This window comes from Penicillium alfredii, assembly GCF_028826965.1.
Source record: "Penicillium alfredii strain IBT 34128 chromosome Unknown utg000012l_segment0_segment0, whole genome shotgun sequence".
Lineage (NCBI taxonomy): Eukaryota > Fungi > Ascomycota > Eurotiomycetes > Eurotiales > Aspergillaceae > Penicillium > Penicillium alfredii.
In genome coordinates this window covers 419,000-441,840 of record NW_026622709.1, presented here as the reverse complement: position 1 = coordinate 441,840, position 22,841 = coordinate 419,000, and the positions used below count along the sequence as shown (strand labels likewise).

General features: G+C 52.2%; 14 protein-coding genes across 14 annotated transcripts; 8 read left to right on the top strand and 6 right to left on the bottom strand.

Annotated features, from left to right (window-relative positions):
* Nucleotides 1-987: 987 nt before the first annotated feature.
* phoC (uncharacterized protein) lies at nt 988-4,514 on the top strand (the record flags this gene model as incomplete). Its single annotated transcript, XM_056660222.1, has 7 exons — nt 988-1,028; nt 1,092-1,176; nt 1,235-1,363; nt 1,429-1,479; nt 1,538-3,992; nt 4,061-4,230; nt 4,299-4,514. 7 exons carry the CDS (start codon nt 988-990, stop codon nt 4,512-4,514), a joined length of 3,147 nt encoding a protein of 1,048 aa, XP_056506720.1.
* A 401-nt stretch (nt 4,515-4,915) lies between these two features.
* Nucleotides 4,916-5,717, bottom strand: NUU61_009696 (FAM210 family protein; the record flags this gene model as incomplete). Its single annotated transcript, XM_056660221.1, has 2 exons — nt 4,916-5,067; nt 5,138-5,717. The coding sequence occupies 2 exons, from the start codon at nt 5,715-5,717 to the stop codon at nt 4,916-4,918; spliced, it is 732 nt and encodes a 243-aa protein (XP_056506719.1).
* Nucleotides 5,718-6,095: 378 nt separating this feature from the next.
* NUU61_009695 (mitochondrial 54S ribosomal protein uL3m) lies at nt 6,096-7,096 on the top strand (the record flags this gene model as incomplete). The annotated part of the gene is made up of 2 exons (XM_056660220.1): nt 6,096-6,870; nt 6,957-7,096. 2 exons carry the CDS (start codon nt 6,096-6,098, stop codon nt 7,094-7,096), a joined length of 915 nt encoding a protein of 304 aa, XP_056506718.1.
* Nucleotides 7,097-7,329: 233 nt separating this feature from the next.
* On the bottom strand, nt 7,330-7,928 carry NUU61_009694 (cytochrome c oxidase assembly factor 1 family protein; the record flags this gene model as incomplete). Its single annotated transcript, XM_056660219.1, has 2 exons — nt 7,330-7,413; nt 7,470-7,928. 2 exons carry the CDS (start codon nt 7,926-7,928, stop codon nt 7,330-7,332), a joined length of 543 nt encoding a protein of 180 aa, XP_056506717.1.
* Nucleotides 7,929-8,081: 153 nt separating this feature from the next.
* NUU61_009693 (uncharacterized protein) lies at nt 8,082-8,770 on the top strand (the record flags this gene model as incomplete). Its single annotated transcript, XM_056660218.1, has 3 exons — nt 8,082-8,222; nt 8,275-8,599; nt 8,676-8,770. 3 exons carry the CDS (start codon nt 8,082-8,084, stop codon nt 8,768-8,770), a joined length of 561 nt encoding a protein of 186 aa, XP_056506716.1.
* A 203-nt stretch (nt 8,771-8,973) lies between these two features.
* NUU61_009692 (putative JmjC domain protein) lies at nt 8,974-11,354 on the bottom strand (the record flags this gene model as incomplete). Its single annotated transcript, XM_056660217.1, has 2 exons — nt 8,974-11,027; nt 11,087-11,354. The coding sequence occupies 2 exons, from the start codon at nt 11,352-11,354 to the stop codon at nt 8,974-8,976; spliced, it is 2,322 nt and encodes a 773-aa protein (XP_056506715.1).
* Nucleotides 11,355-12,127: 773 nt separating this feature from the next.
* Nucleotides 12,128-13,372, top strand: NUU61_009691 (putative para-hydroxybenzoate-polyprenyltransferase Coq2; the record flags this gene model as incomplete). The annotated part of the gene is made up of 1 exon (XM_056660216.1): nt 12,128-13,372. The coding sequence occupies one exon, from the start codon at nt 12,128-12,130 to the stop codon at nt 13,370-13,372; it is 1,245 nt and encodes a 414-aa protein (XP_056506714.1).
* Nucleotides 13,373-13,664: 292 nt separating this feature from the next.
* NUU61_009690 (monothiol glutaredoxin GRX5) lies at nt 13,665-14,256 on the top strand (the record flags this gene model as incomplete). The annotated part of the gene is made up of 3 exons (XM_056660215.1): nt 13,665-13,688; nt 13,748-14,027; nt 14,102-14,256. 3 exons carry the CDS (start codon nt 13,665-13,667, stop codon nt 14,254-14,256), a joined length of 459 nt encoding a protein of 152 aa, XP_056506713.1.
* A 280-nt stretch (nt 14,257-14,536) lies between these two features.
* Nucleotides 14,537-16,079, bottom strand: NUU61_009689 (ethanolamine-phosphate cytidylyltransferase; the record flags this gene model as incomplete). Its single annotated transcript, XM_056660214.1, has 4 exons — nt 14,537-14,854; nt 14,920-15,694; nt 15,773-15,890; nt 15,959-16,079. 4 exons carry the CDS (start codon nt 16,077-16,079, stop codon nt 14,537-14,539), a joined length of 1,332 nt encoding a protein of 443 aa, XP_056506712.1.
* Nucleotides 16,080-16,595: 516 nt separating this feature from the next.
* NUU61_009688 (uncharacterized protein) lies at nt 16,596-17,621 on the top strand (the record flags this gene model as incomplete). The annotated part of the gene is made up of 2 exons (XM_056660213.1): nt 16,596-16,798; nt 16,862-17,621. The coding sequence occupies 2 exons, from the start codon at nt 16,596-16,598 to the stop codon at nt 17,619-17,621; spliced, it is 963 nt and encodes a 320-aa protein (XP_056506711.1).
* A 455-nt stretch (nt 17,622-18,076) lies between these two features.
* Nucleotides 18,077-18,706, bottom strand: NUU61_009687 (putative mitochondrial protein sorting (Msf1); the record flags this gene model as incomplete). Its single annotated transcript, XM_056660212.1, has 2 exons — nt 18,077-18,493; nt 18,554-18,706. The coding sequence occupies 2 exons, from the start codon at nt 18,704-18,706 to the stop codon at nt 18,077-18,079; spliced, it is 570 nt and encodes a 189-aa protein (XP_056506710.1).
* Nucleotides 18,707-19,179: 473 nt separating this feature from the next.
* On the top strand, nt 19,180-19,862 carry NUU61_009686 (thioredoxin peroxidase DOT5; the record flags this gene model as incomplete). The annotated part of the gene is made up of 2 exons (XM_056660211.1): nt 19,180-19,450; nt 19,513-19,862. 2 exons carry the CDS (start codon nt 19,180-19,182, stop codon nt 19,860-19,862), a joined length of 621 nt encoding a protein of 206 aa, XP_056506709.1.
* Nucleotides 19,863-20,071: 209 nt separating this feature from the next.
* Nucleotides 20,072-21,036, top strand: NUU61_009685 (uncharacterized protein; the record flags this gene model as incomplete). Its single annotated transcript, XM_056660210.1, has 4 exons — nt 20,072-20,194; nt 20,295-20,372; nt 20,435-20,943; nt 21,012-21,036. The coding sequence occupies 4 exons, from the start codon at nt 20,072-20,074 to the stop codon at nt 21,034-21,036; spliced, it is 735 nt and encodes a 244-aa protein (XP_056506708.1).
* Nucleotides 21,037-21,506: 470 nt separating this feature from the next.
* NUU61_009684 (DUF1761 domain-containing protein) lies at nt 21,507-22,104 on the bottom strand (the record flags this gene model as incomplete). The annotated part of the gene is made up of 3 exons (XM_056660209.1): nt 21,507-21,641; nt 21,720-22,024; nt 22,089-22,104. 3 exons carry the CDS (start codon nt 22,102-22,104, stop codon nt 21,507-21,509), a joined length of 456 nt encoding a protein of 151 aa, XP_056506707.1.
* Nucleotides 22,105-22,841: the final 737 nt, after the last annotated feature.

The window sequence follows — 22,841 nt, the reverse complement described above, 5'->3', positions numbered from 1 at the left end:
CTGTCGGTACCCCGACTTGGCGACTTGGTGTGGTTTGTGTGATATATCCCTCGCATCTGGTCCAACAGCTGCACTGTTTCATTGTGTTGATTTCATTCTGGCATGGATGTTGTACATTTGCGGCTGCAGAGCCATGGACATCGTTGGCATGAGCTCTTGGAGCGAAGAACTAGGTAGCCGTGAAGTTGTATTATTCTCTGATGTCCCTGGGTCCTATATTTTTGTATATCCAAATAGTCATGCTGTCATAGGTGGATCCAAGTATATCTACCGAAGCGGTACCGTGGACATTAGGGGGGGCCAAGTACCAGGTACCTCGGTGATGCCCAGTGAATGGTCAACGTGCGCCCGCTGTTCGCGGTGATTGGCGATCGGCAGCTCCCCACTCTCTTTAACTGCACCTCACCTTTTTTTCCCCTTCGCCAGCACTGGGCTCCCCCTTCAATTGCATTGTGTGTCACTAGATGCTGCGTTTCTGAGAGACGCTCTCTCTCTCTCAGGTACCCGGTACCTCCCTGGCTACCTTCCGAGCCGGGTATTCTATCGTCCCTTCGGCTCCGATCCCCGAAAACGTCCTGGTGATTGCTCTGTCTACTTTGCGACATCTTCCCCTGGTCAGCTTATCCTACTCCGAAAAAGCCCCGCCATCCCGCCATTCCAGGACCCCTCAAAGGAACACTGTCACACATCCTATCCGTCATCCCTCCCGGTGACATTCGAGTCGCCCTGTCCCACTGGCATTGGTCCCCACTCCATCGCGCAGCCCCTCCCCCCCTCTTTACTCGACTTGTGGCCTTCGAGGAGTTTTCTCCTTCCTCTGGACCTTGTTCGTCTATCCTGCAACGCTCTTCGTCCTCGATCGTGCTCGTCCACCTCGGCCCCGAGCTGACGTCTTTCCATTCTCAGCTTCTTGCTGAAACCAGTTGTTGCCCCGGATTACTCACCAGAGCTCGGGAGAGCTGAAGCTCTCTCTGAGAGTCCGAGAAAATGTACGTGCTCCATCACCTGGCCTTTACCCTATTCTGGGAGTCATAGGCCCATGCTCACTTGTAGCTCGAGGGATGCTGATACTGACTTGCCTCGTTCTGTAGGAAGTTCGGCAAACAGATCCAACGCAGACAGCTCGATCTCCCTGAATATGCCGCGAGTTTTGTCAACTACAAGGCGTTGAAAAAGGTGCGGGGACTCTTCTCTCGTAAAACCTACCGGGTCTAGCTAACATTGCCAATGACAGCTTATCAAGCAACTCAGTGCCACCCCAACCATTCCGGCGCAGAGAACAGCGGAGGATATTGCCCAAGATGGCACTCCGGACCCGCAGTCATCCCTGCGGGCAAACAAGGATGTGTTCTTCTTCCGTCTGGTAAGCGCAAAATGGAGACTTCCTCCAGTTGCTTTCTCTCGGGGTACTGATGCGAGATATCACAGGAACGAGAGATTGAAAAAGTCAACACTTTTTATCTCCAGAAAGAATCAGAGGTAACCCTTCCTGTTGTCCCTGAACTATAATGAACCGTATGGCTCATGATGAGTGTAGTTTTCCCTGCGCCTGAAAACACTGGTTGACAAGAAGAGAGTCGTCCAATCTCGAACCAGCTCCAACTCAAAGACACCGTCGAATTTCGTGGCACTCTTTGAAGGATTCCAACAGTTCGATGGCGATCTGAACAAACTGCAGCAATTCGTCGAGATCAATGAGACGGCCATGTCCAAAATTTTGAAGAAGTGGGATAAAACTTCCAAGTCACGCATGAAGGAGCTGTATCTGCATCGGGCCGTCGAGGTGCAGCCCTGTTTCAATCGCGAGGTTCTCCGGGATCTTTCAGACCGGGCTACGACTGCCCGACTGGAGCTGGAGGCCTGGGCCGAGGGAGAGAACATTCAGTTTGACACCTCACGGCCGTTGGACCGTGCCATGGGACCCGCCTTTGGCACCGAAGAAGACGAGATAGACCTCCAAGTTTTGCAATCGGCCTCTACCGGTAATCTGCAGACCCTGCGTGAATGGGTCGCTCGGTTGCATTCGTTTCCGGACGCTCGTGATCGGGCGACTCGTGCTTTTCTGGCGGCTATCAATGGGTGCGCCGATGAGGTCCTTGGCCTCCTCCTGGAAAGTGGACTGGTCGACCTACACGCAGAAGACGATATCAACGAACGAAACTGCCTGCACGAAGCGGCAATCTCAGGGCGAGACTTGGTTTTTAAGGCCGGCCTTGCGGCAGAGGTTGATTTCTTCCGGTCCGATGTTTATGGCCGAATCCCTCTTCACTACGCCTGTATGCACGGCCGCGTGGACATGGTGCGGGAGCTACTGGCCGTGGGGCCCGAAACGGTGGATATGATGGATCACGACAACTTTGCTCCCCTGATTCACAGTATCGTCAAAGGCCAGCTGGCGTGCGCAGAGCAGGTGCTCTACAGCAATGCGCGCATTGACCCTGATTCAGAGTCGGATCATATCCCACTGAATCTGGCCTGCCAGTATGGTTCACTGCCCATTGTGAAGATGCTTCTCGAGCGAAATGCCAAGTTGTTGCCAGATGCTGAGGGCCTTTACCCTCAGCATATGGTGGCCCGCGCCTCTCAATCTCCGCAGTTGCTGTTGCTCTTGAAACAACATGGTGCCGATCTGGACCAGAAAGACAAGCTGTATCAGTGGACGCCCTTATTCCATGCGGCAAGCGAAGGATGTGTCCCATGCCTGCGAACCCTCCTCGAGTCGGGTGTGGATTCCAAGGTCGCCGATGAGAAGGGCCTCTCGGCAATGTACTATGCCGCATGGGAGGGCCATTTGGAGTGTATGCTCCTCCTCTGGGCTCAGCCCTCAAACGAACAGCCAGCACAGAGACCGCTGGATGTTCTCAATGGCTTGCAGCTACAAGAGCCTGGTTTTGTGGATGACCAAATGTCTACAGAGCAGACTAGCTCCGCTGAAATGGACATGGCCGACGGTATCCCTGACCTATCACTACCTCCGCCCATAATCCCGCTGAGGCGGTACGGTCACAACTTCCTTGACAAGAAGGTTTTCGTGCAGCTGTTGTTTGATCAAGGGAATACAGCGTCGATTGCTTTTGACCAGGCGGGACGTCACCCGGCGGCTCGATTGACCATCTCGTCCAAGCTGTCGGACCTCATCCCTCGCACCATTGTGTTACCCATCCAAGATGACTCCCGGATAATATCCTTCCATGTCGACAATTTGGACACCTTTGCAGTGGACTTTGAGATCTTCCCCACTTTTGGTTCCAAGGTCATTGCGAAAAGCGTGGCCTTGCCTGTGAACTTCCGGGCTGAGACCTCGAGCACTGGCTCATGCTGCCTCCCTCTCTTTGACCCTCGTCTGCGTGCCATTGGCCAACTGCGCTTCAACTTCCAGGTCATCAAGCCTTACCACGGCGATCCCTTGGAAATCACCCACTTTGCCACATATTGGAAGGCGACCAACGCGCTGGACTCGGAACATAATGGACTGGTCACTGGCTCCAGCTTGTCGGGAGATTATGTGCAGCTCTTCATTCAGCTCACCCGGGATCGGGTGCCAGTGCTTTACCCCCAGTTCATGATCAATCACCATGGAATTGAGATTCCCGTATCTCACTTGACGTATATCCAATTCCAGAAGATTGGTGCGGAACGGGGCGTCAAGCAACAGGACATTTCACACTTCCTGGCCACTCAGGCTGTCAATGACATGCCCCAGACCCATCGAATCTTGGCCGCATCTTTCTTGTCTCTACAGGAGGTTCTGCGGCAATTGCCTATTGACCTGAATGTGAACCTCTCCATTCTTTACCCATCGGCCGTTGAGGAGAGGGCCCTTGACATGACTTCCCTGGCCGATGTCAACACCTTTGCCGATGCTATTCTCACCGAGGTTTTCGATCATGCCCGTGTGGCGCGAGACAAGAACCCCGACTTCATGCGTTCTGTGGTTTTCACCTCTTACAATCCAAATATCTGCACGGCACTCAACTGGAAGCAACCAAACTGTAAGTTTTCTCGCCCTTCGGTCAAATATCTCTGGCGTCTTTTGCTAACATTCTTTTTCTCTCTCAAGACCCGGTACTTCTGTGCAATGATTTGGGGCAGATCCGTGACCTAGCCCGCAACGTAGACTCGTTGCCTCATGTGAATAGCAGCGGACGAGCCTCCATGTCGATTAAGGAGTCTGCGCGGATTGCTCAAAGTAACAACTTTATGGGCCTCATCTGCCGGTCGAGTCTATTGGTATGTTTTCCTCTATCAGGTCTTCTTTGGGTCCTGTCTTGGATGCTGACATTTTTCTTTTCACACAGAACGTTGTTCCTGCTCTGGTGGAAACTATCAAGGAACTTGGTCTCGTTCTTGTGGCCGACACTTCTGATGAATCTGGGCAACCGAACCCGGGCGACGCCCTACCCGCAGCCGATTCCATGGGCGTCGCAGACTGGGCATACCGAATGCCTGACGGGGTCAATGGCGTGATGAGGGCCAACGGCATCCTGAGATTCAACGACATGATCGATATGTGACCTGATTGTCGGGGATTAGTTTTCTTTTGACGCCCTCCACCTTCGCATTTCAATTTGTTTCCGAGACGAAGATTACGAGACTGAGTGGTCATGTTATGCCGATATTTCATATTTACGATTTGCTTTGGGCCAGCTATACCATACTTGAAGGGAGTGGATCTTTTTTTATATTTCCCCTCAGCTAATTGCAACCGCACATGTCGTTTCCTGTCTTATGGCGCTGGTGATAGATATGGGCTTTTCTTGTGTCTGAGAGTTTGCTCTGGTCTGTATGATATCTATAGATGAGGGAACGATGGAGGGAGAAGGCGATGTGCCGGATTAAATCTCTAAATGGTTAATGTACAATTCACCCCACAAAAAAACACACCAATCCTCGCTATGCTATGCAAGTCCATGGCTCATGGACTCTTGGGTTTGCGCTTCCCAATATCCCATCCCCAGCGCCGTAACATCTTCACGACCTTGGGTGTCACGGCGGCAGTCAAGGGGACCCGAATGAAAATGAAGCTCTTGTGGATAGCATACGCGAGAGCCAACTGCGTCCATATACCTACGTAAAGCTGGTGAGATGGTGCTCTCTTGCGGAGTAAGGGGAGGGCAGATGAAGAGAGGAGACATACTGGCTTCTTCCTTGTTCCTCTCCTCCGCTTGGGCTAGTCTGCCCTGGGCATCGTCACCGCCATCCTGGGGGGTTGAGTCCTCCGTGCGAGGCCACACTGACGAGACAGCCTGCTTCACGGACTCGACCACAACATGTTCATAGTGTCCGATGCGGTCCACCCCCAGCAGCCGTACCGCCGCGAAGCAGAACGGGAAATCCAACGCCGACAGGGCCAGGTACACTCCGAGTGTGGCCCAGCCGTACTCGCGCGATAGCTTGCGCAGCCGCTGCGACAGCGATGCGTGCTCCGGCTCTGGCTGCGGGCCGCTGCCCGACGATCCGGAATTAAACCGTCGGTTGAGTCGCTGCTTCAGAAACTGGTGGGAGGTAGGCCCCGGCCGGGTCCGCGTCGTGACTCGGCTCGTAGAATTGACCGTCGTCAGGGTGCGTCGTGTTGCTCTGGATGCGAAGGAGAGAATGGGGCTGTTCCGCACGCCCATTGGCCGGGTCGAGGGAAGATGGGAGCCGGATGTGAGAGCGGGCTGCAGGAGCTCAGCCGATGAGTTCCATCGTGATCGAAGCAAGTGCCGAAGAGGCATGTTCCTAGGTGAAGAAACAATTATATTGAGGTTGGGACGAAGAGAAGGTCGGAAGGGATGGGTCTATTTTTTTTTCTATCGGGATCTTTTGTTCGGCCGCTCCGGTCCGATCGGGTGAGACGGAGTTAGAAGATTCTAGGATTCAGGTCGCCAAGGGTATACAGAAAATGAAATAGTTGTATGTGTGAGAGATTGTAGAAGTTTCTGCATATTCAGGAGACCTGTCCGATGCATACCCGAGTTGATGATATCCTACTGAGCAGATCGCCATTTCATACTTCGCAAATTGGGCCCACGGCATATGCTGACTCATCCAACCGCCCAAAAACTCCCATATCCTGAATTCTCCAGATCGACCTTAGCCCCAAATCCAGCACCATGAACCCGCGCCTTGGGAAGCTGTTGCAGCTTTCCACGCCTCTCTGGGGCGTTCAATGGATGCCTGTGCGGTCACTTGGTATCAGATCGCTTAACCCTCCCAAACCCAGCAAGTACGATACCGGCCCTGGCCTGCCCGTCCTCGAGTCAGCACCAGAGGCGGCTCTCCGGCGCAAAGCCAGAACCACACCTCATCGAACCGGCGCCATCACAATCAAGAAGGGCATGACTGCCATCTATGACCAGGAAACCGGCAAACGCACCCCATGCACCGTCCTTCAACTGGACCGCGTCGAGGTCGTCTCTCACAAGACCCCCAAACAGCACGGTTACTACGCCGTCCAGATCGGAGCCGGCTGGAAGCACCCTGAGAACATGACCAAATCACTTCTCGGCCACTTCTCCGCTCATGGCCTTTCGCCCAAACGCCATGTCTGCGAGTTCCGCGTCAAGAACGAGTCCGGCCTGGTTCCCGTCGGCCAGACCATCGATGCTTCCTGGTTCCAAGAGGGCCAGTTTGTTGACGCCCGTTCCAACTCAAAGGGTAAAGGATTTGCTGGTGTCATGAAGCGACACGGCTTCGGTGGTCAGGACCGCAGTCACGGTGTCAGTTTGACGCATCGTTCGCTCGGTTCTTCCGGTCCTGGTCAAGGCGGTGGTTCCCGAGTCTACCCCGGCAAGAAAATGGCTGGAAACATGGGTAATCATCAAAGTACAGTACAGAACCTGAAGGTTCTCAAGGTGGACGCTGAGAATGGGATTGTGGTTGTCACCGGTATGAATTACTCCCCTTTCGCTTCGTTTCAACCCGTCGCTTTGCTTTCTCCGTTGCTGACTTTGTGGTTTTCTTTTCCTCTTTAGGATCGGTCAGTGGTCCCAAGGGATGTGTGGTCAGGATTCAGGATGCGATCAAGAAGCCGTGGCCAGAGATTGGGCCGGCAGCAACGGCAGAATCCGAGATCGCACTGACAGAAGAGCCGGCTGCGACTGCGGCTGCTTAACTCAAGCCGAAAAAGGGTTTTTGGATGTGGGACAGCATGTACTATTAACACCATACGCCCAATAATTGGGTTGATTTGAGCGGCGTCTGTATATGATACAATTTGATATCCTTTTCTTGGTGGTTTTCCAGCCTTGCCCCTCGGTTGATAAACAAAGGTCACCATCAACACAAAACGCCTGATCCATGCATGAGAACCACTTTCTATCTGTACAAGCTGTCGCATCTCGGGCTTCACTGTCGGAAAGGATCGTTATCACTGAGCAGCTGCACCACCTTTCCATCCTCCGTCTCCAAGCTCCATTCCTCGGTGTGGAACTAGAATACAATTAGCGACACAATGGAATTGGACATGGCTTGTGCGGATCACTCACAAAGCTCATTCGGTCCGGCCGAATACTTCGGAACCGCATTTTGCCCTGGCTCTTGGTGCCCTTGACCCAAAACGAGATATTGATCCGGCCGTGAAGCTGATTAATCTCGCCGCTGATCCAGGGGATTTGCTGCGCAAAGTAGATTTCATCACCAAGGAGCTCCCGAGCCTGCGGAGATGTCCGCAGTGCGTACAGCGTGCTGTTGACCACGCTTGACGACGACTTCTGGTAATTGAAGATTCCCAACATCGCCGCCCCAACGGCCACCACGAAGATCGGGAGAGTGCGTGTCCAGCGCCGTCCTTGATTGACGGATGGCAGTTCTCGGTCCGCGCGTCGCTCCATCAGCGGTCCTGTGTTGGGGCCCGGGGCGGGGATGATCGTGCGACGTGGTGGGCAATTTCGACGCAATGAGGGCCGCATGAGCCCGGCGCGCCGGGAAAACGAGGCGAAAAGCATGGTGGGACAAAGACGCGTGGGGATGGGGAGACTTGGTTGGGTCTCTTTTTTCTGTCGGGGTGAGAGAAAGCAAGCCAGCCAAACAAGACAAACAACGTCACAGCGCTTCGGTGTTCTTCTCTTTTGTCTTAGTAGAATTAATAGTCCCCCAAAATGGCGGCCGTCCGACTGCGCAAAGCGTTCCGATATCCAGAGGACTCGGACGAGGAGCACGAGGAACTTGATGAGGTGGAACAGGAGCGGGTCATCCAGCGGTTGCAGGGACAGAATGATGCGCGCAACGCTCAATACAGTGTAAACACCAGTTCCTCATCGGGTTCCCAAATGAAAGCTCACGGGGTTTTAGTTGATCTTCACCATCATCCCACTGCTCTCCGCAACTATCTTTCTACCATCGGTGCTGTCTGCAGCCAGTGTAGCTGAGCGGTTCCTCTCGCTCGTGGGTCTTGCCTCGCTGTCCGTGACGGCCTATATCATGAGGACCTCTCCTCTCCGTCTCGATCCCAAGGGCAAGAAACCCATGTCGGTAGCAGACGAACGACTTGCTCGGATCCGCGCAGTCCTGGTGCCTGCCAACGGCGCGGTTTGCTTGCTGCTGGCTGTCCTGTATTGCTTCATCGGGGCTGGATCCTCGTATGGGTCTCGGCCGGTGCTGTATTTAATCCCAGGGGGTGGGTTCCTCTCTCGTTGTGTTTTATTTTCTTCACTTATTGGTGTCTACAACATCCGCTCTGACCATGTACCCAGCCATGCTCGTGACCATTCTTCTCGCACAACAGGTCATGCTCTCGGTCGACCTCACATCTCTCAAAGATCTCCAGTACGAATACAAAGGCGCTTAGGGCCAATTAGCTTCGGAGATGGATTCGACCTTCAACTTCTTCCAGTCCATGATATGGTCATTAATGTAGTGCAGCTAGATTCGTGAACTCGTATCGCTAAAGCCTGACAAGTAATGCAACAATCTCACTCCGTAAGCTCCCAGCCCTCTAACTCGCTTGTAAGCAATACAGCCGACCGTGGCATAAGGCGCTTTTTTTCCTGCTCATACAAGCATGCGAAGAGTATTGTCCAGTTCCAGGCCCGGGTCAACCGGAATTTCAGCCTCGTAATTTGCCAAGAAGTCGCCTGTGTGTGTATTCATCGGAAGGGGGCTTGATTCCAGGTCGATCTCATAAACACGCAATGCTTGCGTACGTTTTTCCTCCGCTTCTTTCAGGCGTTTTTCAACCCGGCTTGCGTTGTCACTCCCAAACTGGTTGAGCCAGCGGAAATTGGTGAGACGCAAATTCACCAGAGACTCGACGCTACGGGGATCGGCAATCTTTCTGGTGTCATGCCCCAAGAGAGTGCCGCGAGGTTCATGTGGGCTCATGGTCGGATCTCGTCGACAGTTATTGCAGCTGCAAATCTTCTGACATTTTGGGCACCACCAGTGATGCTTTTCCATCACATCCCGGGGTGATATATCGAAAGCACGGAACAGACAGCTATAACAGTACTGTTCTTCGCAGGTCGAGCGTGAGCACGAAGCCCGTTTCCAAGAGGCTTCAGGTTCTCTGCAAACATGACAACGGCCAGTCTCCTCGGCGTGAGCCTTGGCTCGATGTCGCACTTTCCTCCGTTTGCGAGACTGACCATTGTCCTCGGAGTCGCTTGATGCCTCCAGCTTCTTGGCAGCAGCCGGATTGGGTTTTTTGATATCAATCCACGGCCGTCGGATCAATTCCTCCTGGCAGATTTCAGCCAGAGACTTCCGGCCCATTTGGCCTCGTGCGATGGTGAACGCCGGAAACTGGGTCTTGAGCTTTTGTTGCTGTTTTTCGTCTTGACTTCCTTCGTCAAGAGTAAGAATAAGCTGTCGCCAATGTTCATATCGCCCGAGGATCTCCTTCCACCGGAATTGCTCGGCCCATTTGAGCCTGGAAACGCAACGGCAACTTCTACCCATCACAAAGCAATCCATGCAAATGTCGTAGGTGTCGGATATTTCTTCGCCATCAACATTGAACGTTTCCACACACCAGGGGCAGGTAAGAAATCGGTTAAAAATGTTGCACCGACAGTAAGAACAAGTGACATTGCCCTCGAATTCAACATACTCGACCTCCTTTTCCACGAGCTTCCTCGGCGGGAAAGTTTCTGAAAGCAAAACTTCCGTGTACAACATGAAGAGTCGTTTGAAATCCTGCAACAGTTGCTTGACTTCCGGGTGCTCCTTCTTCTCCTCCTTGTGCGCCCGCCACAATAGGTTGGAATATTTTTCGAGTGTGTAGTAAACGATGGCCTTGTTCTTGTATTGTTCATCGCGACAGACCATCCGCGCATGGGGTAGCGCTTCACACAATGCCATCTCCAGGGTGTCAACAGTCGTGCGGTTCCAGGCCACTTTCATTGTCCTGGTACCGCGGTTCCACACCTGATGGGCAGCCAAGGGAGGAATGAGAACCAAGTCGCCGGGCCTCTGCTCAACAACGAATGTCTTGAACGGAGCGTTTGTCCATGCGTTCAATTGGGCGAAGTGATCTTCGATGTCAATATCATGTCCAAGAAAAGACATCCAATACTCCGCCACGGCATGGCGGTCTTTGGTCTCAGTCATGAACCAAATTGAGGAACCCGGTCTTGTCTGCTTCCCATGTTCAACAGATCCATCCGATGCTTCGACCATGATGTTTTGGCCGAGACTAGCACACATCTCTTGGTGTGCCGGCGTGTAGGTCCCTTCGTGTCCAACATAGCACATCAGATTTTCTGCACGCATTCTTTCAGGGAGACAGCTCATCAAATCGCCCGCCCGGGCGATAGGCACGCCTTGTGCGGAGTTGGGAGGTGGGGATGAGTCGGACAGCTGGGAACCGGGGCCATCGAAAGGCTTCGGGAACTCATTCAAGTAAAACAGACAGGGAGGAATCAATTTCCCAAGAGAATTGCACCACTCAGGGGGGCAATCGATATCTTTCAGATACAATCTTTGGCGATCTCGATCCGTGTAGTTGTATGGGGTCCATTGTTCAGTCAAGAGAGGCAGGTTTTTCAAGTAATGCCCGATGGTGAGCAGCAGGTTAGTGCCCTTGACCAAGTCTCGCGCATTCTCCTCTGTTTAGACAGTCAGAGGCGGCTCGAACGAGACGTACATCTCCCAAGGGCTAACTTACTCTTCCCGGCGCAATTCTGTCTCAGCCATTTCTCCGAGAACAGGAACTTGTCCAACCGCTTTTGGAATCCTTCGATGACGAGAGGACGTCCGGACAAAATCACATGGAACAAAACCAATTGCTCAAAATCTTCCCGAGGGTTTTCATCGATCGAATCACAAGTGATTCTCCACGCGAAGTTGAATTTAGGGGTCGAATCAACAAGGTCGCCAATGTCCAGGTTTGGAGGAAACGGCTCAAAGACCGCGCGGGTGCGCTGGGTCGGCATTGCCCATGGCCAGCTCCCCAGGGAGGTGACTGAATGGGTGCGTCCAAGAAAAAACCAAAATTGCAGAGGGTTCTGATTCGGTCAAGGTGGGAGGGTCGAGGCGACACGCGGGAGAATATTACCAAAACGTGATTGTATGCGCCGGGTGAATGCTCGAGGTTGTTGAAGGAAGCTGCGAGCAAAAGCACTAGTTACAGAGAGCGTAAGTGAGAAGCTGGTCCAAGATGAATGATCCCGGGTTGAGTCAACAGAATCACTAAGAGAAGCTGCCACATGGACTCACCAGAATAGTGTGGGACGATAATCCAACCAAGGTTTCCAGTTCAAAGCAGAGATGGTGGGCTGCGCCTGCTCCCTCATATCGCAAAGTGATGATCCCCGGATCCGCGAACGCGGAGAGCATCGGCGTTTCTGTGGCCTCAGGCAGAAATCCCACGCGTAGATGTACGGCTACCAAGAGGGTATACCAACGCGACTATTAACAAATATAACCAGATATGCTTATATCCTCAAGAATATCTCTTTGGACTCTAGTTCTCTAATTCTCATCCACTTTCAAAATCATTTTTATTTTCTGCAGTTTCTTTTTCTTTTGTTCTCTTCTGCGAGGACGATAAGATCCGGATACCCGAATGGGTTTAGGGTCTCCGAGCCTTTTTTCCCTACTGCTCTTGGGGACCAACTCGTCATGCCATGACAGTTGATGGGCAAGAAAACCAGTGCATGTTCAGCATGAAATTGACCCTCTCTCCTCCGCGATTACATCCCCAATCATGACCCTCTCCACCGGTTCCCTGCTCCGCCGCGTGCGATTTCCTCCGTGTAGGGGAAAGCCCATGCTCGGCCTTCGAACTAAGCGCTTCTTGTCGCCAATACACACTCGTCCTTCTCTAGCACCTACGAACGGCCGCGATTCCCCAGACTCTGCAGTTGCCGCGCCAGGGATAAAACCTAAGACCTCTCTCCGGCACAACTCCCAGTCACCCTCTCCTGCGGTGCAGCCCGTCGAGTTTGAGGGAAAAGCAAACCCAGCGACACACTATGCGCCACCCACAAGAGGCTTGATTGCGTCTCTGCCCAATTCATGGATTCCCTATGCAGAGCTGCTGCGGTTGGATAAGCCGACGGGCACATACTACCTTTTCTTTCCGACCCTCTTCTCTACCCTCCTCGCCGCGCCAATGGTCCAGGTGGCTCCGCTTCAAGTTCTTGGGACAACGGGGCTCTTCTTTACTGGGGCAGTGATCATGCGAGGCGCAGGGTGCGCGATCAATGACCTGTGGGACAGGAACCTGGACCCTCACGTTGAGCGTACCAAGTTTCGGCCTATTGCTCGAGGCGCGCTCTCACCACCCAAGGCTGTCCTTTTCACCGGTACCCAATTGCTGGCTGGGCTTACAGTACTTCTCCAATTCCCTACCCAATGCCTCTGGTATGGGATTCCCAGCTTGCCTGTCGTGGTCGCGTATCCGCTGGCCAAACGGGTCACCAACTACCCCCAGTTTGTTTTGGGCCTCGCCTTCTCCTGGGGTGCGATGATGGGGTTTCCCGCGCTGGGCGTGGATCTACTAGCCAACCGGGATGCACTCATGGCTGCCGGGGCCCTTTATTCGAGTTGTGTGGCCTGGACAGTTCTGTACGATATGATATATGCGTATATGGACATCAAGGATGATGTAGCAGCCGGGATCAAATCAATTGCTCTCCGCCATGAACACAACACCAAGGCCGTGCTGAGTGGGCTGGCGGCGACTCAGGTGTCGCTCCTTGCTGCGGCCGGAGTTGCGGCGGGTTGCGGGCCTGTCTTTTTCGCCGGCAGTTGCGGCAGCGCCCTTCTTTCACTCGGGCTCATGATTTGGAAGGTTCAACTGAAAAATGTTCAGAACTGTTGGTGGTGGTTCAAATACGGTTGTCTGTTGACGGGTGGAGGTATCTCCTTGGGATTGCTCGGCGAGTATGCAACACAATCCCTTGGTCTGTACGATAGCACTGGGCCCTTAGAGTTGGAGTCGGCATAATGATGCTCAACGGGCCATCAGGAACTTGTCTCGCCGTCTATTAGTTTTGTAGTCTTTCGATGGTATGGATAATCACCGAGGGTAAGAAATCAAGAGATTGTCGGTGACTCCCAGATTAGGCCATAGTTTTTGGCAGAAGTAGTAGAACATGCATCCATTCAAGGAAAAAGTGGTTGTGGAGCCCCATCGACGTAACCAGTGCATTTAAGAATTACTAACGCGCCTTGCCGAGTGGAATCATCCTCCCTCCTCATTCCCTGGCTCCTTCATCCATTCACTACAAATTGAAAACATGCTTCCCAGGACGATATTCTCGGTACGTTCGTCGTCTCTTCATTTCCTTACTACACAGCTGACGCAGTCCAACCGTACCAGGCGTTCCGCCCGATTTCACGGCCAACGGCTCTGCGCCCAGTTCGCTCCGCAGCCGTTCCGTTGCCCTCGATCTTCCATGCACGCTTTCTGTCCTCGGAAACCCGGGCGGCTATCGATAAAGCGGTTGCCTCGGCCCCGGTCGTTCTTTTCATGAAGGGCACCCCCGAGACCCCACAATGCGGCTTCTCGCGTGCGAGTATCCAGATCCTGGGTCTGCAGGGGGTTGATCCTAGGAAATTTGTTGCCTTCAACGTGCTCGAAGATTCAGAGCTGCGTCAAGGTATGTTTCGAGCCCGCCAACTTTCTTTTCTCCATCTCTTCGGTGCGATTCCACAATGCTAAAACCCTTGGCAGGCGTGAAAGAGTACTCGGACTGGCCCACGATCCCGCAGCTCTACCTCGAGAAGGAGTTTGTCGGTGGATGCGATATTTTGATGTCCATGCACCAGAATGGAGAACTTGCCAAATTATTGGAAGGCAAGGGTGTCTTGGTGGCGGCGGATCAGTGAATAAGGTCGATGCGATTGCATCAAATATAGCTTTGTAAAATTACTTGTTCGTTTGGTTGGAAAATACCATTTTATACCGATATAAGCGCTTGCAATGCTATCTCGTATGTAAACTAGCTGCGTTAGACAACGCTGACCTATATACATATTGTCAGTTTACGACGGAAACCCCACCTGGTGCGACCTCGGGTCCAATGGAGTGATGGGATCAACACTCCAAACCAGCCTCACGGAAGTCAGGCATATGTACAGTTGACCTTCATCACAGCATCGATCTCCCTCAGGCGGTTGATTCTTCCTTCGACTTCACCAGGTCCTCGGCAACACCCTTGTCCAGTTTGGCACGCTGTCTAGCCTCGTAAGCTTCTCGGCTTTTCAGGATTCTGCCCACAATCTCGCCAGCATTGACATGCTGGAAGTCATGCTGGTCGATTTCACGGAAGATCCCCATCTTCTTCGGGGCGGTATAGGGATCATAAGTGAGCGGGATGAAGGTCGTGGGACCGTGGTAAACAACATTTGGAGTGCCCCAGGGAATATTCTCCAGGTAAGACTGGCTGGGCGTAAAGGGCGCCGAAAGCACAATAGCATGGATATACTAAGGGAAGTCAGTGGAGGATGCACACACGCGCGCCTCAAGTGCGAGGGGATGCTAAAACTTACACGGCACTGGAGAACGCAAAGGCTGCGCTCAAAGATGTTCATGATCGGATAGTTCAATCCTTTCCAGTGGTTGATCACATCGTCATCATGAATACCTGCGATGATATAGGCAGAGGCATAGTCTTCGCCATGCTCCTTCAGTCTTTGTTCCTTTTGCTCAGGATCGAACCAGCCTCGCTGACGCCCTTCTGATTCTTCAAGGTCCATGACCTTTCGCAGAAACTGGATGTGACCAGACGAGAAAAGATCGAAGCCGCCATCCACATAGACAAGCCGCTGTCCCGGTCGGGGACCCTTGCCGTCTACGAGCTTCTCAAACAAGCCAGCTTCCTCGGCCGTATGGTCCAGCTTCGCAGTACCGGAACCAGACCAACTCCATACCTGGGATCCCGGACGCAGACCGCTCTCGTCGGTCGCATAGTCCTGGATTCTCTGCAAGAGGTCTGCGGCGGATTTCTTGAGCTCTTCTGGGCTTCCCGATCCCTCTTCCCCGGCGAGCGTCTGCTTGGGGGATTTGATGTAATGGTTCTTGGTGCACAGGAGCATGCGGCCAACGAGGTCGGTGGTAGAGATTCCAGGAGTTCGCTTGACCACCCGGAAGCGACCAGCAGCTTTGACAAACCGATAACAATCATTTCCGTCGCTGTCGGACGTAATATCGTCCCCATGAACGACGTACTTACAGCCATAGTGCGAGACCCAGGGCAGGGAAGTCACATAGGGTGCGTGGGGAATGCTTCGGGTCGCCCACCGGCAGGCATCGACGGCCCCGACACTAGACAAAGTAAAGACGAATTGTCAGTCAATCGGATAGGAAAGAGTAAGGGGGGGTGGTGAATCAGATCAAACTCACCGTTCGTCCAGAGACATGACCGTGGGGCCTTTGTTTTCGAGAATTGCTTGATCGGAGTGAACTCCAACATACAGCTCTTTTCCAAGCCGACGGGCTTGAAGCATGGCACCGGCATGACCTATATCCCACCGAGAGCAAGGCAATTAGGCAAATGACCTCAAATCGGGCATTACATAGGGTTCTCACCATGGTGGGTAAAGTCGAAACATCCATCAACCCAAACTCGGTCTTCCAAGATCGGTTCATCTTCCTGAGGGTCAACGGGCCATTGGCCCGGCGAGGGAATTTGCTCTTCAGTCGAAACCATTGCAAAAAGAAGTCAATAATGTGACAATTGCCTTGTCCCACGGTGTGAAAGGGAAGAGTGGGGGGAAGATCTCAGGGGTGTCGCGTGGGTAATAAATTACATTGCCAAGTAGGGGTTAGTGGGGGCCCTATAAGGTTGAAACCTACAAGGTATCTTTTCTCCACCGCCTTCCTGATATGCGCACACCGCCTATTCAACTCGCAATTTAACTGGTGGCATCCCGCCAATGACGGGGAGAATCATTCACGCGGTACCATCCGGCAGAAATGGCGCCTCCAATCCTCGATGTCCTTGCACCCATGAGGGGTTGTGGAGACCCTGACTCCAAACTCTCCTGAATCCTGCCGATTTTCCACCTTTCCACACGCTTTCTGTTGGACTCGGTGCTTTGTGCAGCTTTCTCTAGAGCACTGCCCCCTTGTCTCGAAGCCTATATCCATTACCCCTGTCCCTCACCCGACGTCATATCACCTTTAGTTTCCTTGAGGGGCTGTGAATGTGAACAGAGTGCCCTCAATGATTTCGTCTACTTTTGCGCCGAGCCTTACGCGACGGGATACGGCCAAATCCAGTGGTGGATATGAAAGCGCACATGGCAGCATTCCGCCTCCTGTGATCACCGGCGGCCCATTTGGACCACAGAGTGCTGGTGCAATCTATCAACAGATCCATGAGATGGCAGCGAAGCGAATCTCAACACTGGATTACTTGAGAAAGGCGTGCGTACATTGTCTCAGCTACTATGGAGCAAGAACTAACTAACGTGTCTCACGCGCTCATAGCCATGAGGGTCGGGTTTACTGGTTCAATACTGTGCATTTCTCCCGCGCCGATATCAACCGTCTCCCGTACTTCGACCACAGGAAGCTGTCGCGTCGAGCAATCAACTATCTCCTTCTGGGTCTGTCCTTGCCCCCGATCCTCGACGTCAATTCAACCCCAGTCGAGTATTTACGAGCCTTAAATGCCTTGTTGCTGGAGTTTGAAGCCTACCAGCAAGTACATCCACCCGATGGTGGCTCTTCCTCGAGCCTCGCCCGAGCACGCATACCCCAAATGTTCAAAAGAGCAGCCCATGCCGGCACCAAAACCCGACGAGGTAGCTCGGCAACCGAAATCGGTCTCCCGATGCAAACCAGTGACCCGACCGACCTCAAAAGCTCGGCGGGGAATATCACCGCCCCTTCCACCGCGGCAGCCTCGGTGATCTCCTTTCCGCTCACCGAATCATCTGATCTTCTTCCGGGGGAAGAATATTCCTACCTTCTCACTCCTTCTTTACCCTTCGACCCAGACTTCTTTGAGACATTCGCGACTCTTTGTGACGTCTTGATTGACTGCTACAGTCGACTCACGACACTAGTATCATCACCATCCGTGTGTACAGTGGCATTGGGCGAGATGTTCTCCAAAGCCGATGCCAAGTTGCGGAAGATTATGGTAGCCGGTGCCGTGCGGGAGTTTGAGGACGCGAGTCGGAATGGCGTCAAAAACGAAGTAGCTGGAGTCAGCCGAGTGGTTCTTGGCGGCTTACTGGGATAGCATGGGGTTGTCCCGTCACGGCGATTACTGAGAAATGACGAGATGCGCATGGAGTTTGGGAGTTCGCGGCTCATATAGGAAAATAGCTGGTTCAGATAAATACCATGGGAGAATGAGCTTTTTGGGATAACAACAGACTCTACTGCAATAATAGGCTTTTGAAGAGAAACATCACATCGCTCGCTCAGCAACTGATCATGGAACTTTTTTTCGGGAACCTTCATGAACAACCAAGAGTGTATGGTATTAGCAGAGCAGAGTCGCCTCGAACGCAGAAGCAGACAAAAAAAAATCAAATCAAGAGATCTTGCACTAAAACTCCAATTCGCACCGCAGGCTTCCGAATGCAAAACCAAAAGAACATAGACGCCAGGACATGCGATCGCTCGATGCAAGAAATGAATGTCGGTAGGGGTGTTTTTCAATATCGGCGGCAGCGGCCACGGGATGGCATCTTATGCCTGCAGCCGTTGGTTCTCGAGAGCACGCTGCTCCCCAAACACTCGGCGGCTCATCTCGAGGACGGTTTCGAACCCTTCGCGGCCACGCTTGGCATTTTCTCGGAATCTCTCCACGCTTGCCTCCTCAACCTTATTTTTGATCTTTTGCCACCCGCCGCACAAGGCGGTAATCTTCGCTTCCTGGGAAAATTCGGTCGCGGCAGACAACACCGAAGAGGGCTGGTACACAACAGTTTCGCGGACATTGAGCACGTTCGACCATGTGAGATTGCTGGAGCACATGGTGACTTTCTTCGCCATAGGGTCGACGTAGGAAATTTCATAAACGTGAGACGTAGCACTTCCACCAAATAGCGAGAGAACCCACTGTGGTACCGACTGGTCGCAAGTGATGAGACGCTCGGTCCGCAACTAGAGTTGAAGCAAAGTCAGCATCGATCCATCCCCGATTCCATCCCCAAAGGTACTCACGATGCCAGTTTTGGGGTCAACCGTGCGGGAAATGGTGTCGACTCCCACGACATGCGTCGCCTTGTCATTCCATGGACAATACTTTCGCCAGTTCGCCGTCGACACCTCGTCCCACGAATAGTCGAAGGTGCATGTCGAGGAAAAGACCTTCATAGCGAGTCACGACGCTGTAGGTCGCTCTCGAGTGATGGGATCCCAAGCTTTTTGAAAGTAGAAAAGCGCAGACGAATGTGATTTTTTTCGATGTAGTGAGTGCGGCAGTCTGAAGAGATTGGTCGGATGGGGGCGGGAGGCACAGAGCAAAAGCGAGAAACAGGAGGCGAGGATCAGATGAATTCAGACTCGAGATGAAAGATGGCAAAGATAGAAGCGACAGATGAGTCAGAGGCCAATATTGAGAAGATGGGGAAGGTGGATTAAAAGGGCGATCGTGAGGAACGTCAAGAGGGGGAATTTTCTTTTTTTTTTCCCTGCGCGGATCAGGGCACGGCGCGCCCCATGGATCGGGTTTTCCCGGTACCCTCGCTGACATAATCCCGGTTGTTCCTCGAGCTCGAGCTCTTGGAGAACTGGGATCTTTCCTTCAAAATACATTCAACATCCCTATCTCACTATCTCATCTCACAATGGTAGAGCTCAGAAAGCGCAAAGCACCAACACAACCTCCATCTGCAGACAAGAAAACCAAACAGGCCCAACCCAAGTCGACAGATGCAGATGCAGACACCAACACCGAAACGGCCTCGATCCCCAATGTGGATGATACCATTGATCTCGAGACCTTTGGTGGCGAGATTGAAACCAATGAGGGCGTGAAAACTACTCTGAAGAAGCTTGTCGAGGAAAGTCAGTCTGGAGTGGTTCTATTCACATATCCAAAGGCTTCTACTCCAGGATGTGAGTGCAGATTCTTCTGCCGACTATCTTTGTCAAAAACGACGCTTATCAAGTTACTCCAGGTACCAAGCAAGCTTGTTCATTCCGCGACAATCATACCCATCTCACGTCGACTGGACTTTCCATCTATGGGCTATCGGCAGATTCTCCCAAAGCCAACACCACCTTCAAAACAAAGCAAAAGCTTCCCTATCCTCTTCTCTGCAACCCCACTGCCACCCTAATTGCGGCAATTGGGCTCAAGAAAACACCCAAGGGCACAATCCGAGGAGTCTTTGCCGTGGACAAGGCTGGCAAGGTTCTGCTTCGAGAAGCCGGTGGCCCTGATGCAACGGTGGACGCAGTAGAGAAACTGATTCCTAAAGACTCAGTGCAGGAGTCCCGGGATGCCAGTCCTAGCGAAGCACAGTAAACCTGGGTGAATCGGCTTGATCCAACCGGTGGCGGTCCCTATATACTGTATACCTAGATACCTGGCCATGAAGATCTACTTAGAGGCCACTTATGGCATATGTGTTATTAATTCATAAAAATCATCACGAAATTGAACCTAAATAAAGACCTTGGGGATTTCCATACATCCATCATCTATAAGCAGAAGCCAATGTATGTGTTAGTAATATGCAGTACGTCCTTGGCCTCGGAAAAACATATAATCCGCATCCGTCGTCGCACCTCCGTTATCCTGGCATTGCCCGCATCGCCCAAGCCATCGAACGCCTCAAGGAGTCCCCGAGGTTTCAGGTAAGTTTCTTGAAAGATTAAACTCCAAGCCCGCATCCACAATACTCTCATCCTGTGTGATACAACAATAATTAACTAACGTTGGGTGTGAAATTGCTAGGTGAGAGTCTTTTTCGTCATGGCTCGCGATATCCTGAAAGCCGCCAAGTCGGCTTCGAGTGCCATTGCTGTCCATAAGGTATGCTCATTCAAGAAGTTAGCGTGTTGTTTGCCCAGTTCGAAGTCTCAACTATTCTCTAGAAATATACGGTCCAGTCCACGGGTGTCTGGGAACGCATTCGCCGTCTTCTCGCCATTGCACCAGAACGCTCTACCGGTATTCCCTTGAATTCTCAGTATCGTCTGCCGACTCCTGGAGCATTGCCTCCTCTGTCATACGATGACCCCGTTACCATTCCGGCCGGCGATATTGCCGACAACCCTTACTGGAAGCGAGACACTCGCAGGAACTACCCCCAGCTGAGCACCGTCAGCCAAGCCGATGCTGTGGGCCTGCTCACGGTTGGCAGCCAGGCCGCCCCGAAGGATGATGTTCTGAAGATTGGTGAGGCCGGAGAAAAACAATTGGTTGCTGTGAAGGAACAGGGTCAAGAACGGGGCTTAGCCGCCCTCTTTGAGAAGGACAAAAACGCCGTCCAGGGCGTGCTGGGTGCCAATGGCCTGCCACCTTCGCCTTGCAACTTGAACACCATCCCGCAGTCGTCACAATCCAAGTACGAGATTGATCCAGAGCATGGCTACCCAGAGGTGTATGTGACTCGTCCCCATTGTGTGCTAATGACTTTGTCAATGCTGACATGGCCTCGATTTCTCAAAGGTACCCCTGCCGTACTTTTGTTTGATTAGATTTTACTCGGAAAGACCTTGATTTGCCTCGAATGGCCTGCTAGTTTTGTCATCCCAATATCATTCTATTCATTATGTATCTTGAGTTGGTCCAATTCCTGGATATATCTATCTACCAATGAACCGGGGTCTTTCGACCAATTCATATAGACCTGTTTCGTATGCCCTCGTTTACATTGGCTTGCGGGCAACTCCTTTACAACTCACACGACGCTGCACCGTTGGAGTCAAGTGGCAATAACTGGTTCTCGCCGTCCAGCTGGCTTACCTCGACAGGAAACAGAATTGGAATTCATGTTCGTATACATTTACATAAAGGAACCCAGAAACCAAAAAGATGCACATATACACGCATCGCGCCCTATCCTGAGGTAAAGGGTTTTCGTCTGATCAAGTTGGCGTGAAATGGCGCTTTCAGCGTCAGCAGCCAAAGGTCATTTCCTTCGCTTGCCCTCGAATGGGAAAATTAATCGAATGGGTGAGTTCGCGTCCCCCACCAAGTGAGGAACAAGCTGAGCCCGACAGTTTCGAACACCCGCGAGACAGCACCAACGGCGACGGTATCCAAAGGCCTCTTCTCTGCAAAGACTTGGCTGACAAACTATAGCACGACATTAGACCAAGGGCCTTGGAAAGTGTGGGGGGAATAAATGAATGAGTTCGATGCAAGATGACATACACTCGGGGCCGAACTGGCCATGAATATCAAGGTACCCAGATACGCTGCGCCCTTGTAGCTGAGAGTGCCCGTGGCGTTGATCAGCGCCGCGACTCCGTATGTCTGCACGGTGCTTCCCACGAAGGAGCTTCCCCAGGCGGCAGCCGCGCCGGCAGCCTCCTTCGACTTGACAAACTCTTCCTTGGAGTTTGCGGCTTGCGCGCGGTGGTAGGTGTCACCAAATACCGGGGCAAGAATGCCAAGTGAGGCAGTGTGGGTGAAAATAGTACCCATCGCAATTGCGGAGGGCTTCACCGGGGGCAAATCTAACAGTTTGTGAGCGCATTGATATAGGTAACGGCTGGGACAAAAAGGCTCCAGCCAACTCACAGTGCAAGGTCGTCATGATGAAAGTGTTGGAGAAAGCTGTTGAAATCTAGTATAGGATTGTCGAGGAGACATTTCAGGTGTAAGAAGGATCGCATGCTTTATGAATGAATTCCGGGTTTAGTGACGTCGTCATGATTCAGCGATAGAGTGGGGGGTGACGTCAAGCGGCATTGGCATGTTTTTTTTTTTTTTTTTCTTGTTCTTGTTCTTTTTGCTTAATTTCCCGTTTTTCGTTTCTCGTTTTTGAGGGGTGTTCTTGGGTTCTGGGCTCGTTGCAATCCAGGTAGGTTAATGGAGTGTGGGGTGTTCGGATATAGATCCAGTGTCGACGTCTGTCGCGGGCATTTGGAGCAGCTCGGGTGCGAAGATGAGATGTCGATCATCCCGCTGGCTATCTGCACGGACTGCAGCTTTAATTGTCGATTCTCTATTCTGCACCATCTTTCTATTTTGGTCTGCTATTGCACCTGGGCCTGGGAAATTTTTTATTTTTTATTTTATTTTTTGTTTTCGAGATGCACAATGGGTAGGCTGTCCCAATGAAATATATAGATTATTCTTGATAGAAATATCAAGAATATCAAAATCTTCGGGCTCGTCAATGTCGATGTCGAATAGAAGGAGAGAGAGACAGAGAAGCTTCAGTGTAAGCTTCAGTGTGGGCAATGGCGATAAGGTGAACCCCACTCAGATGATTTCTCTCTGCGCACTTCGCTCTTCTTTCAACCCTGCACTTACCCTATTCTCCCCTAA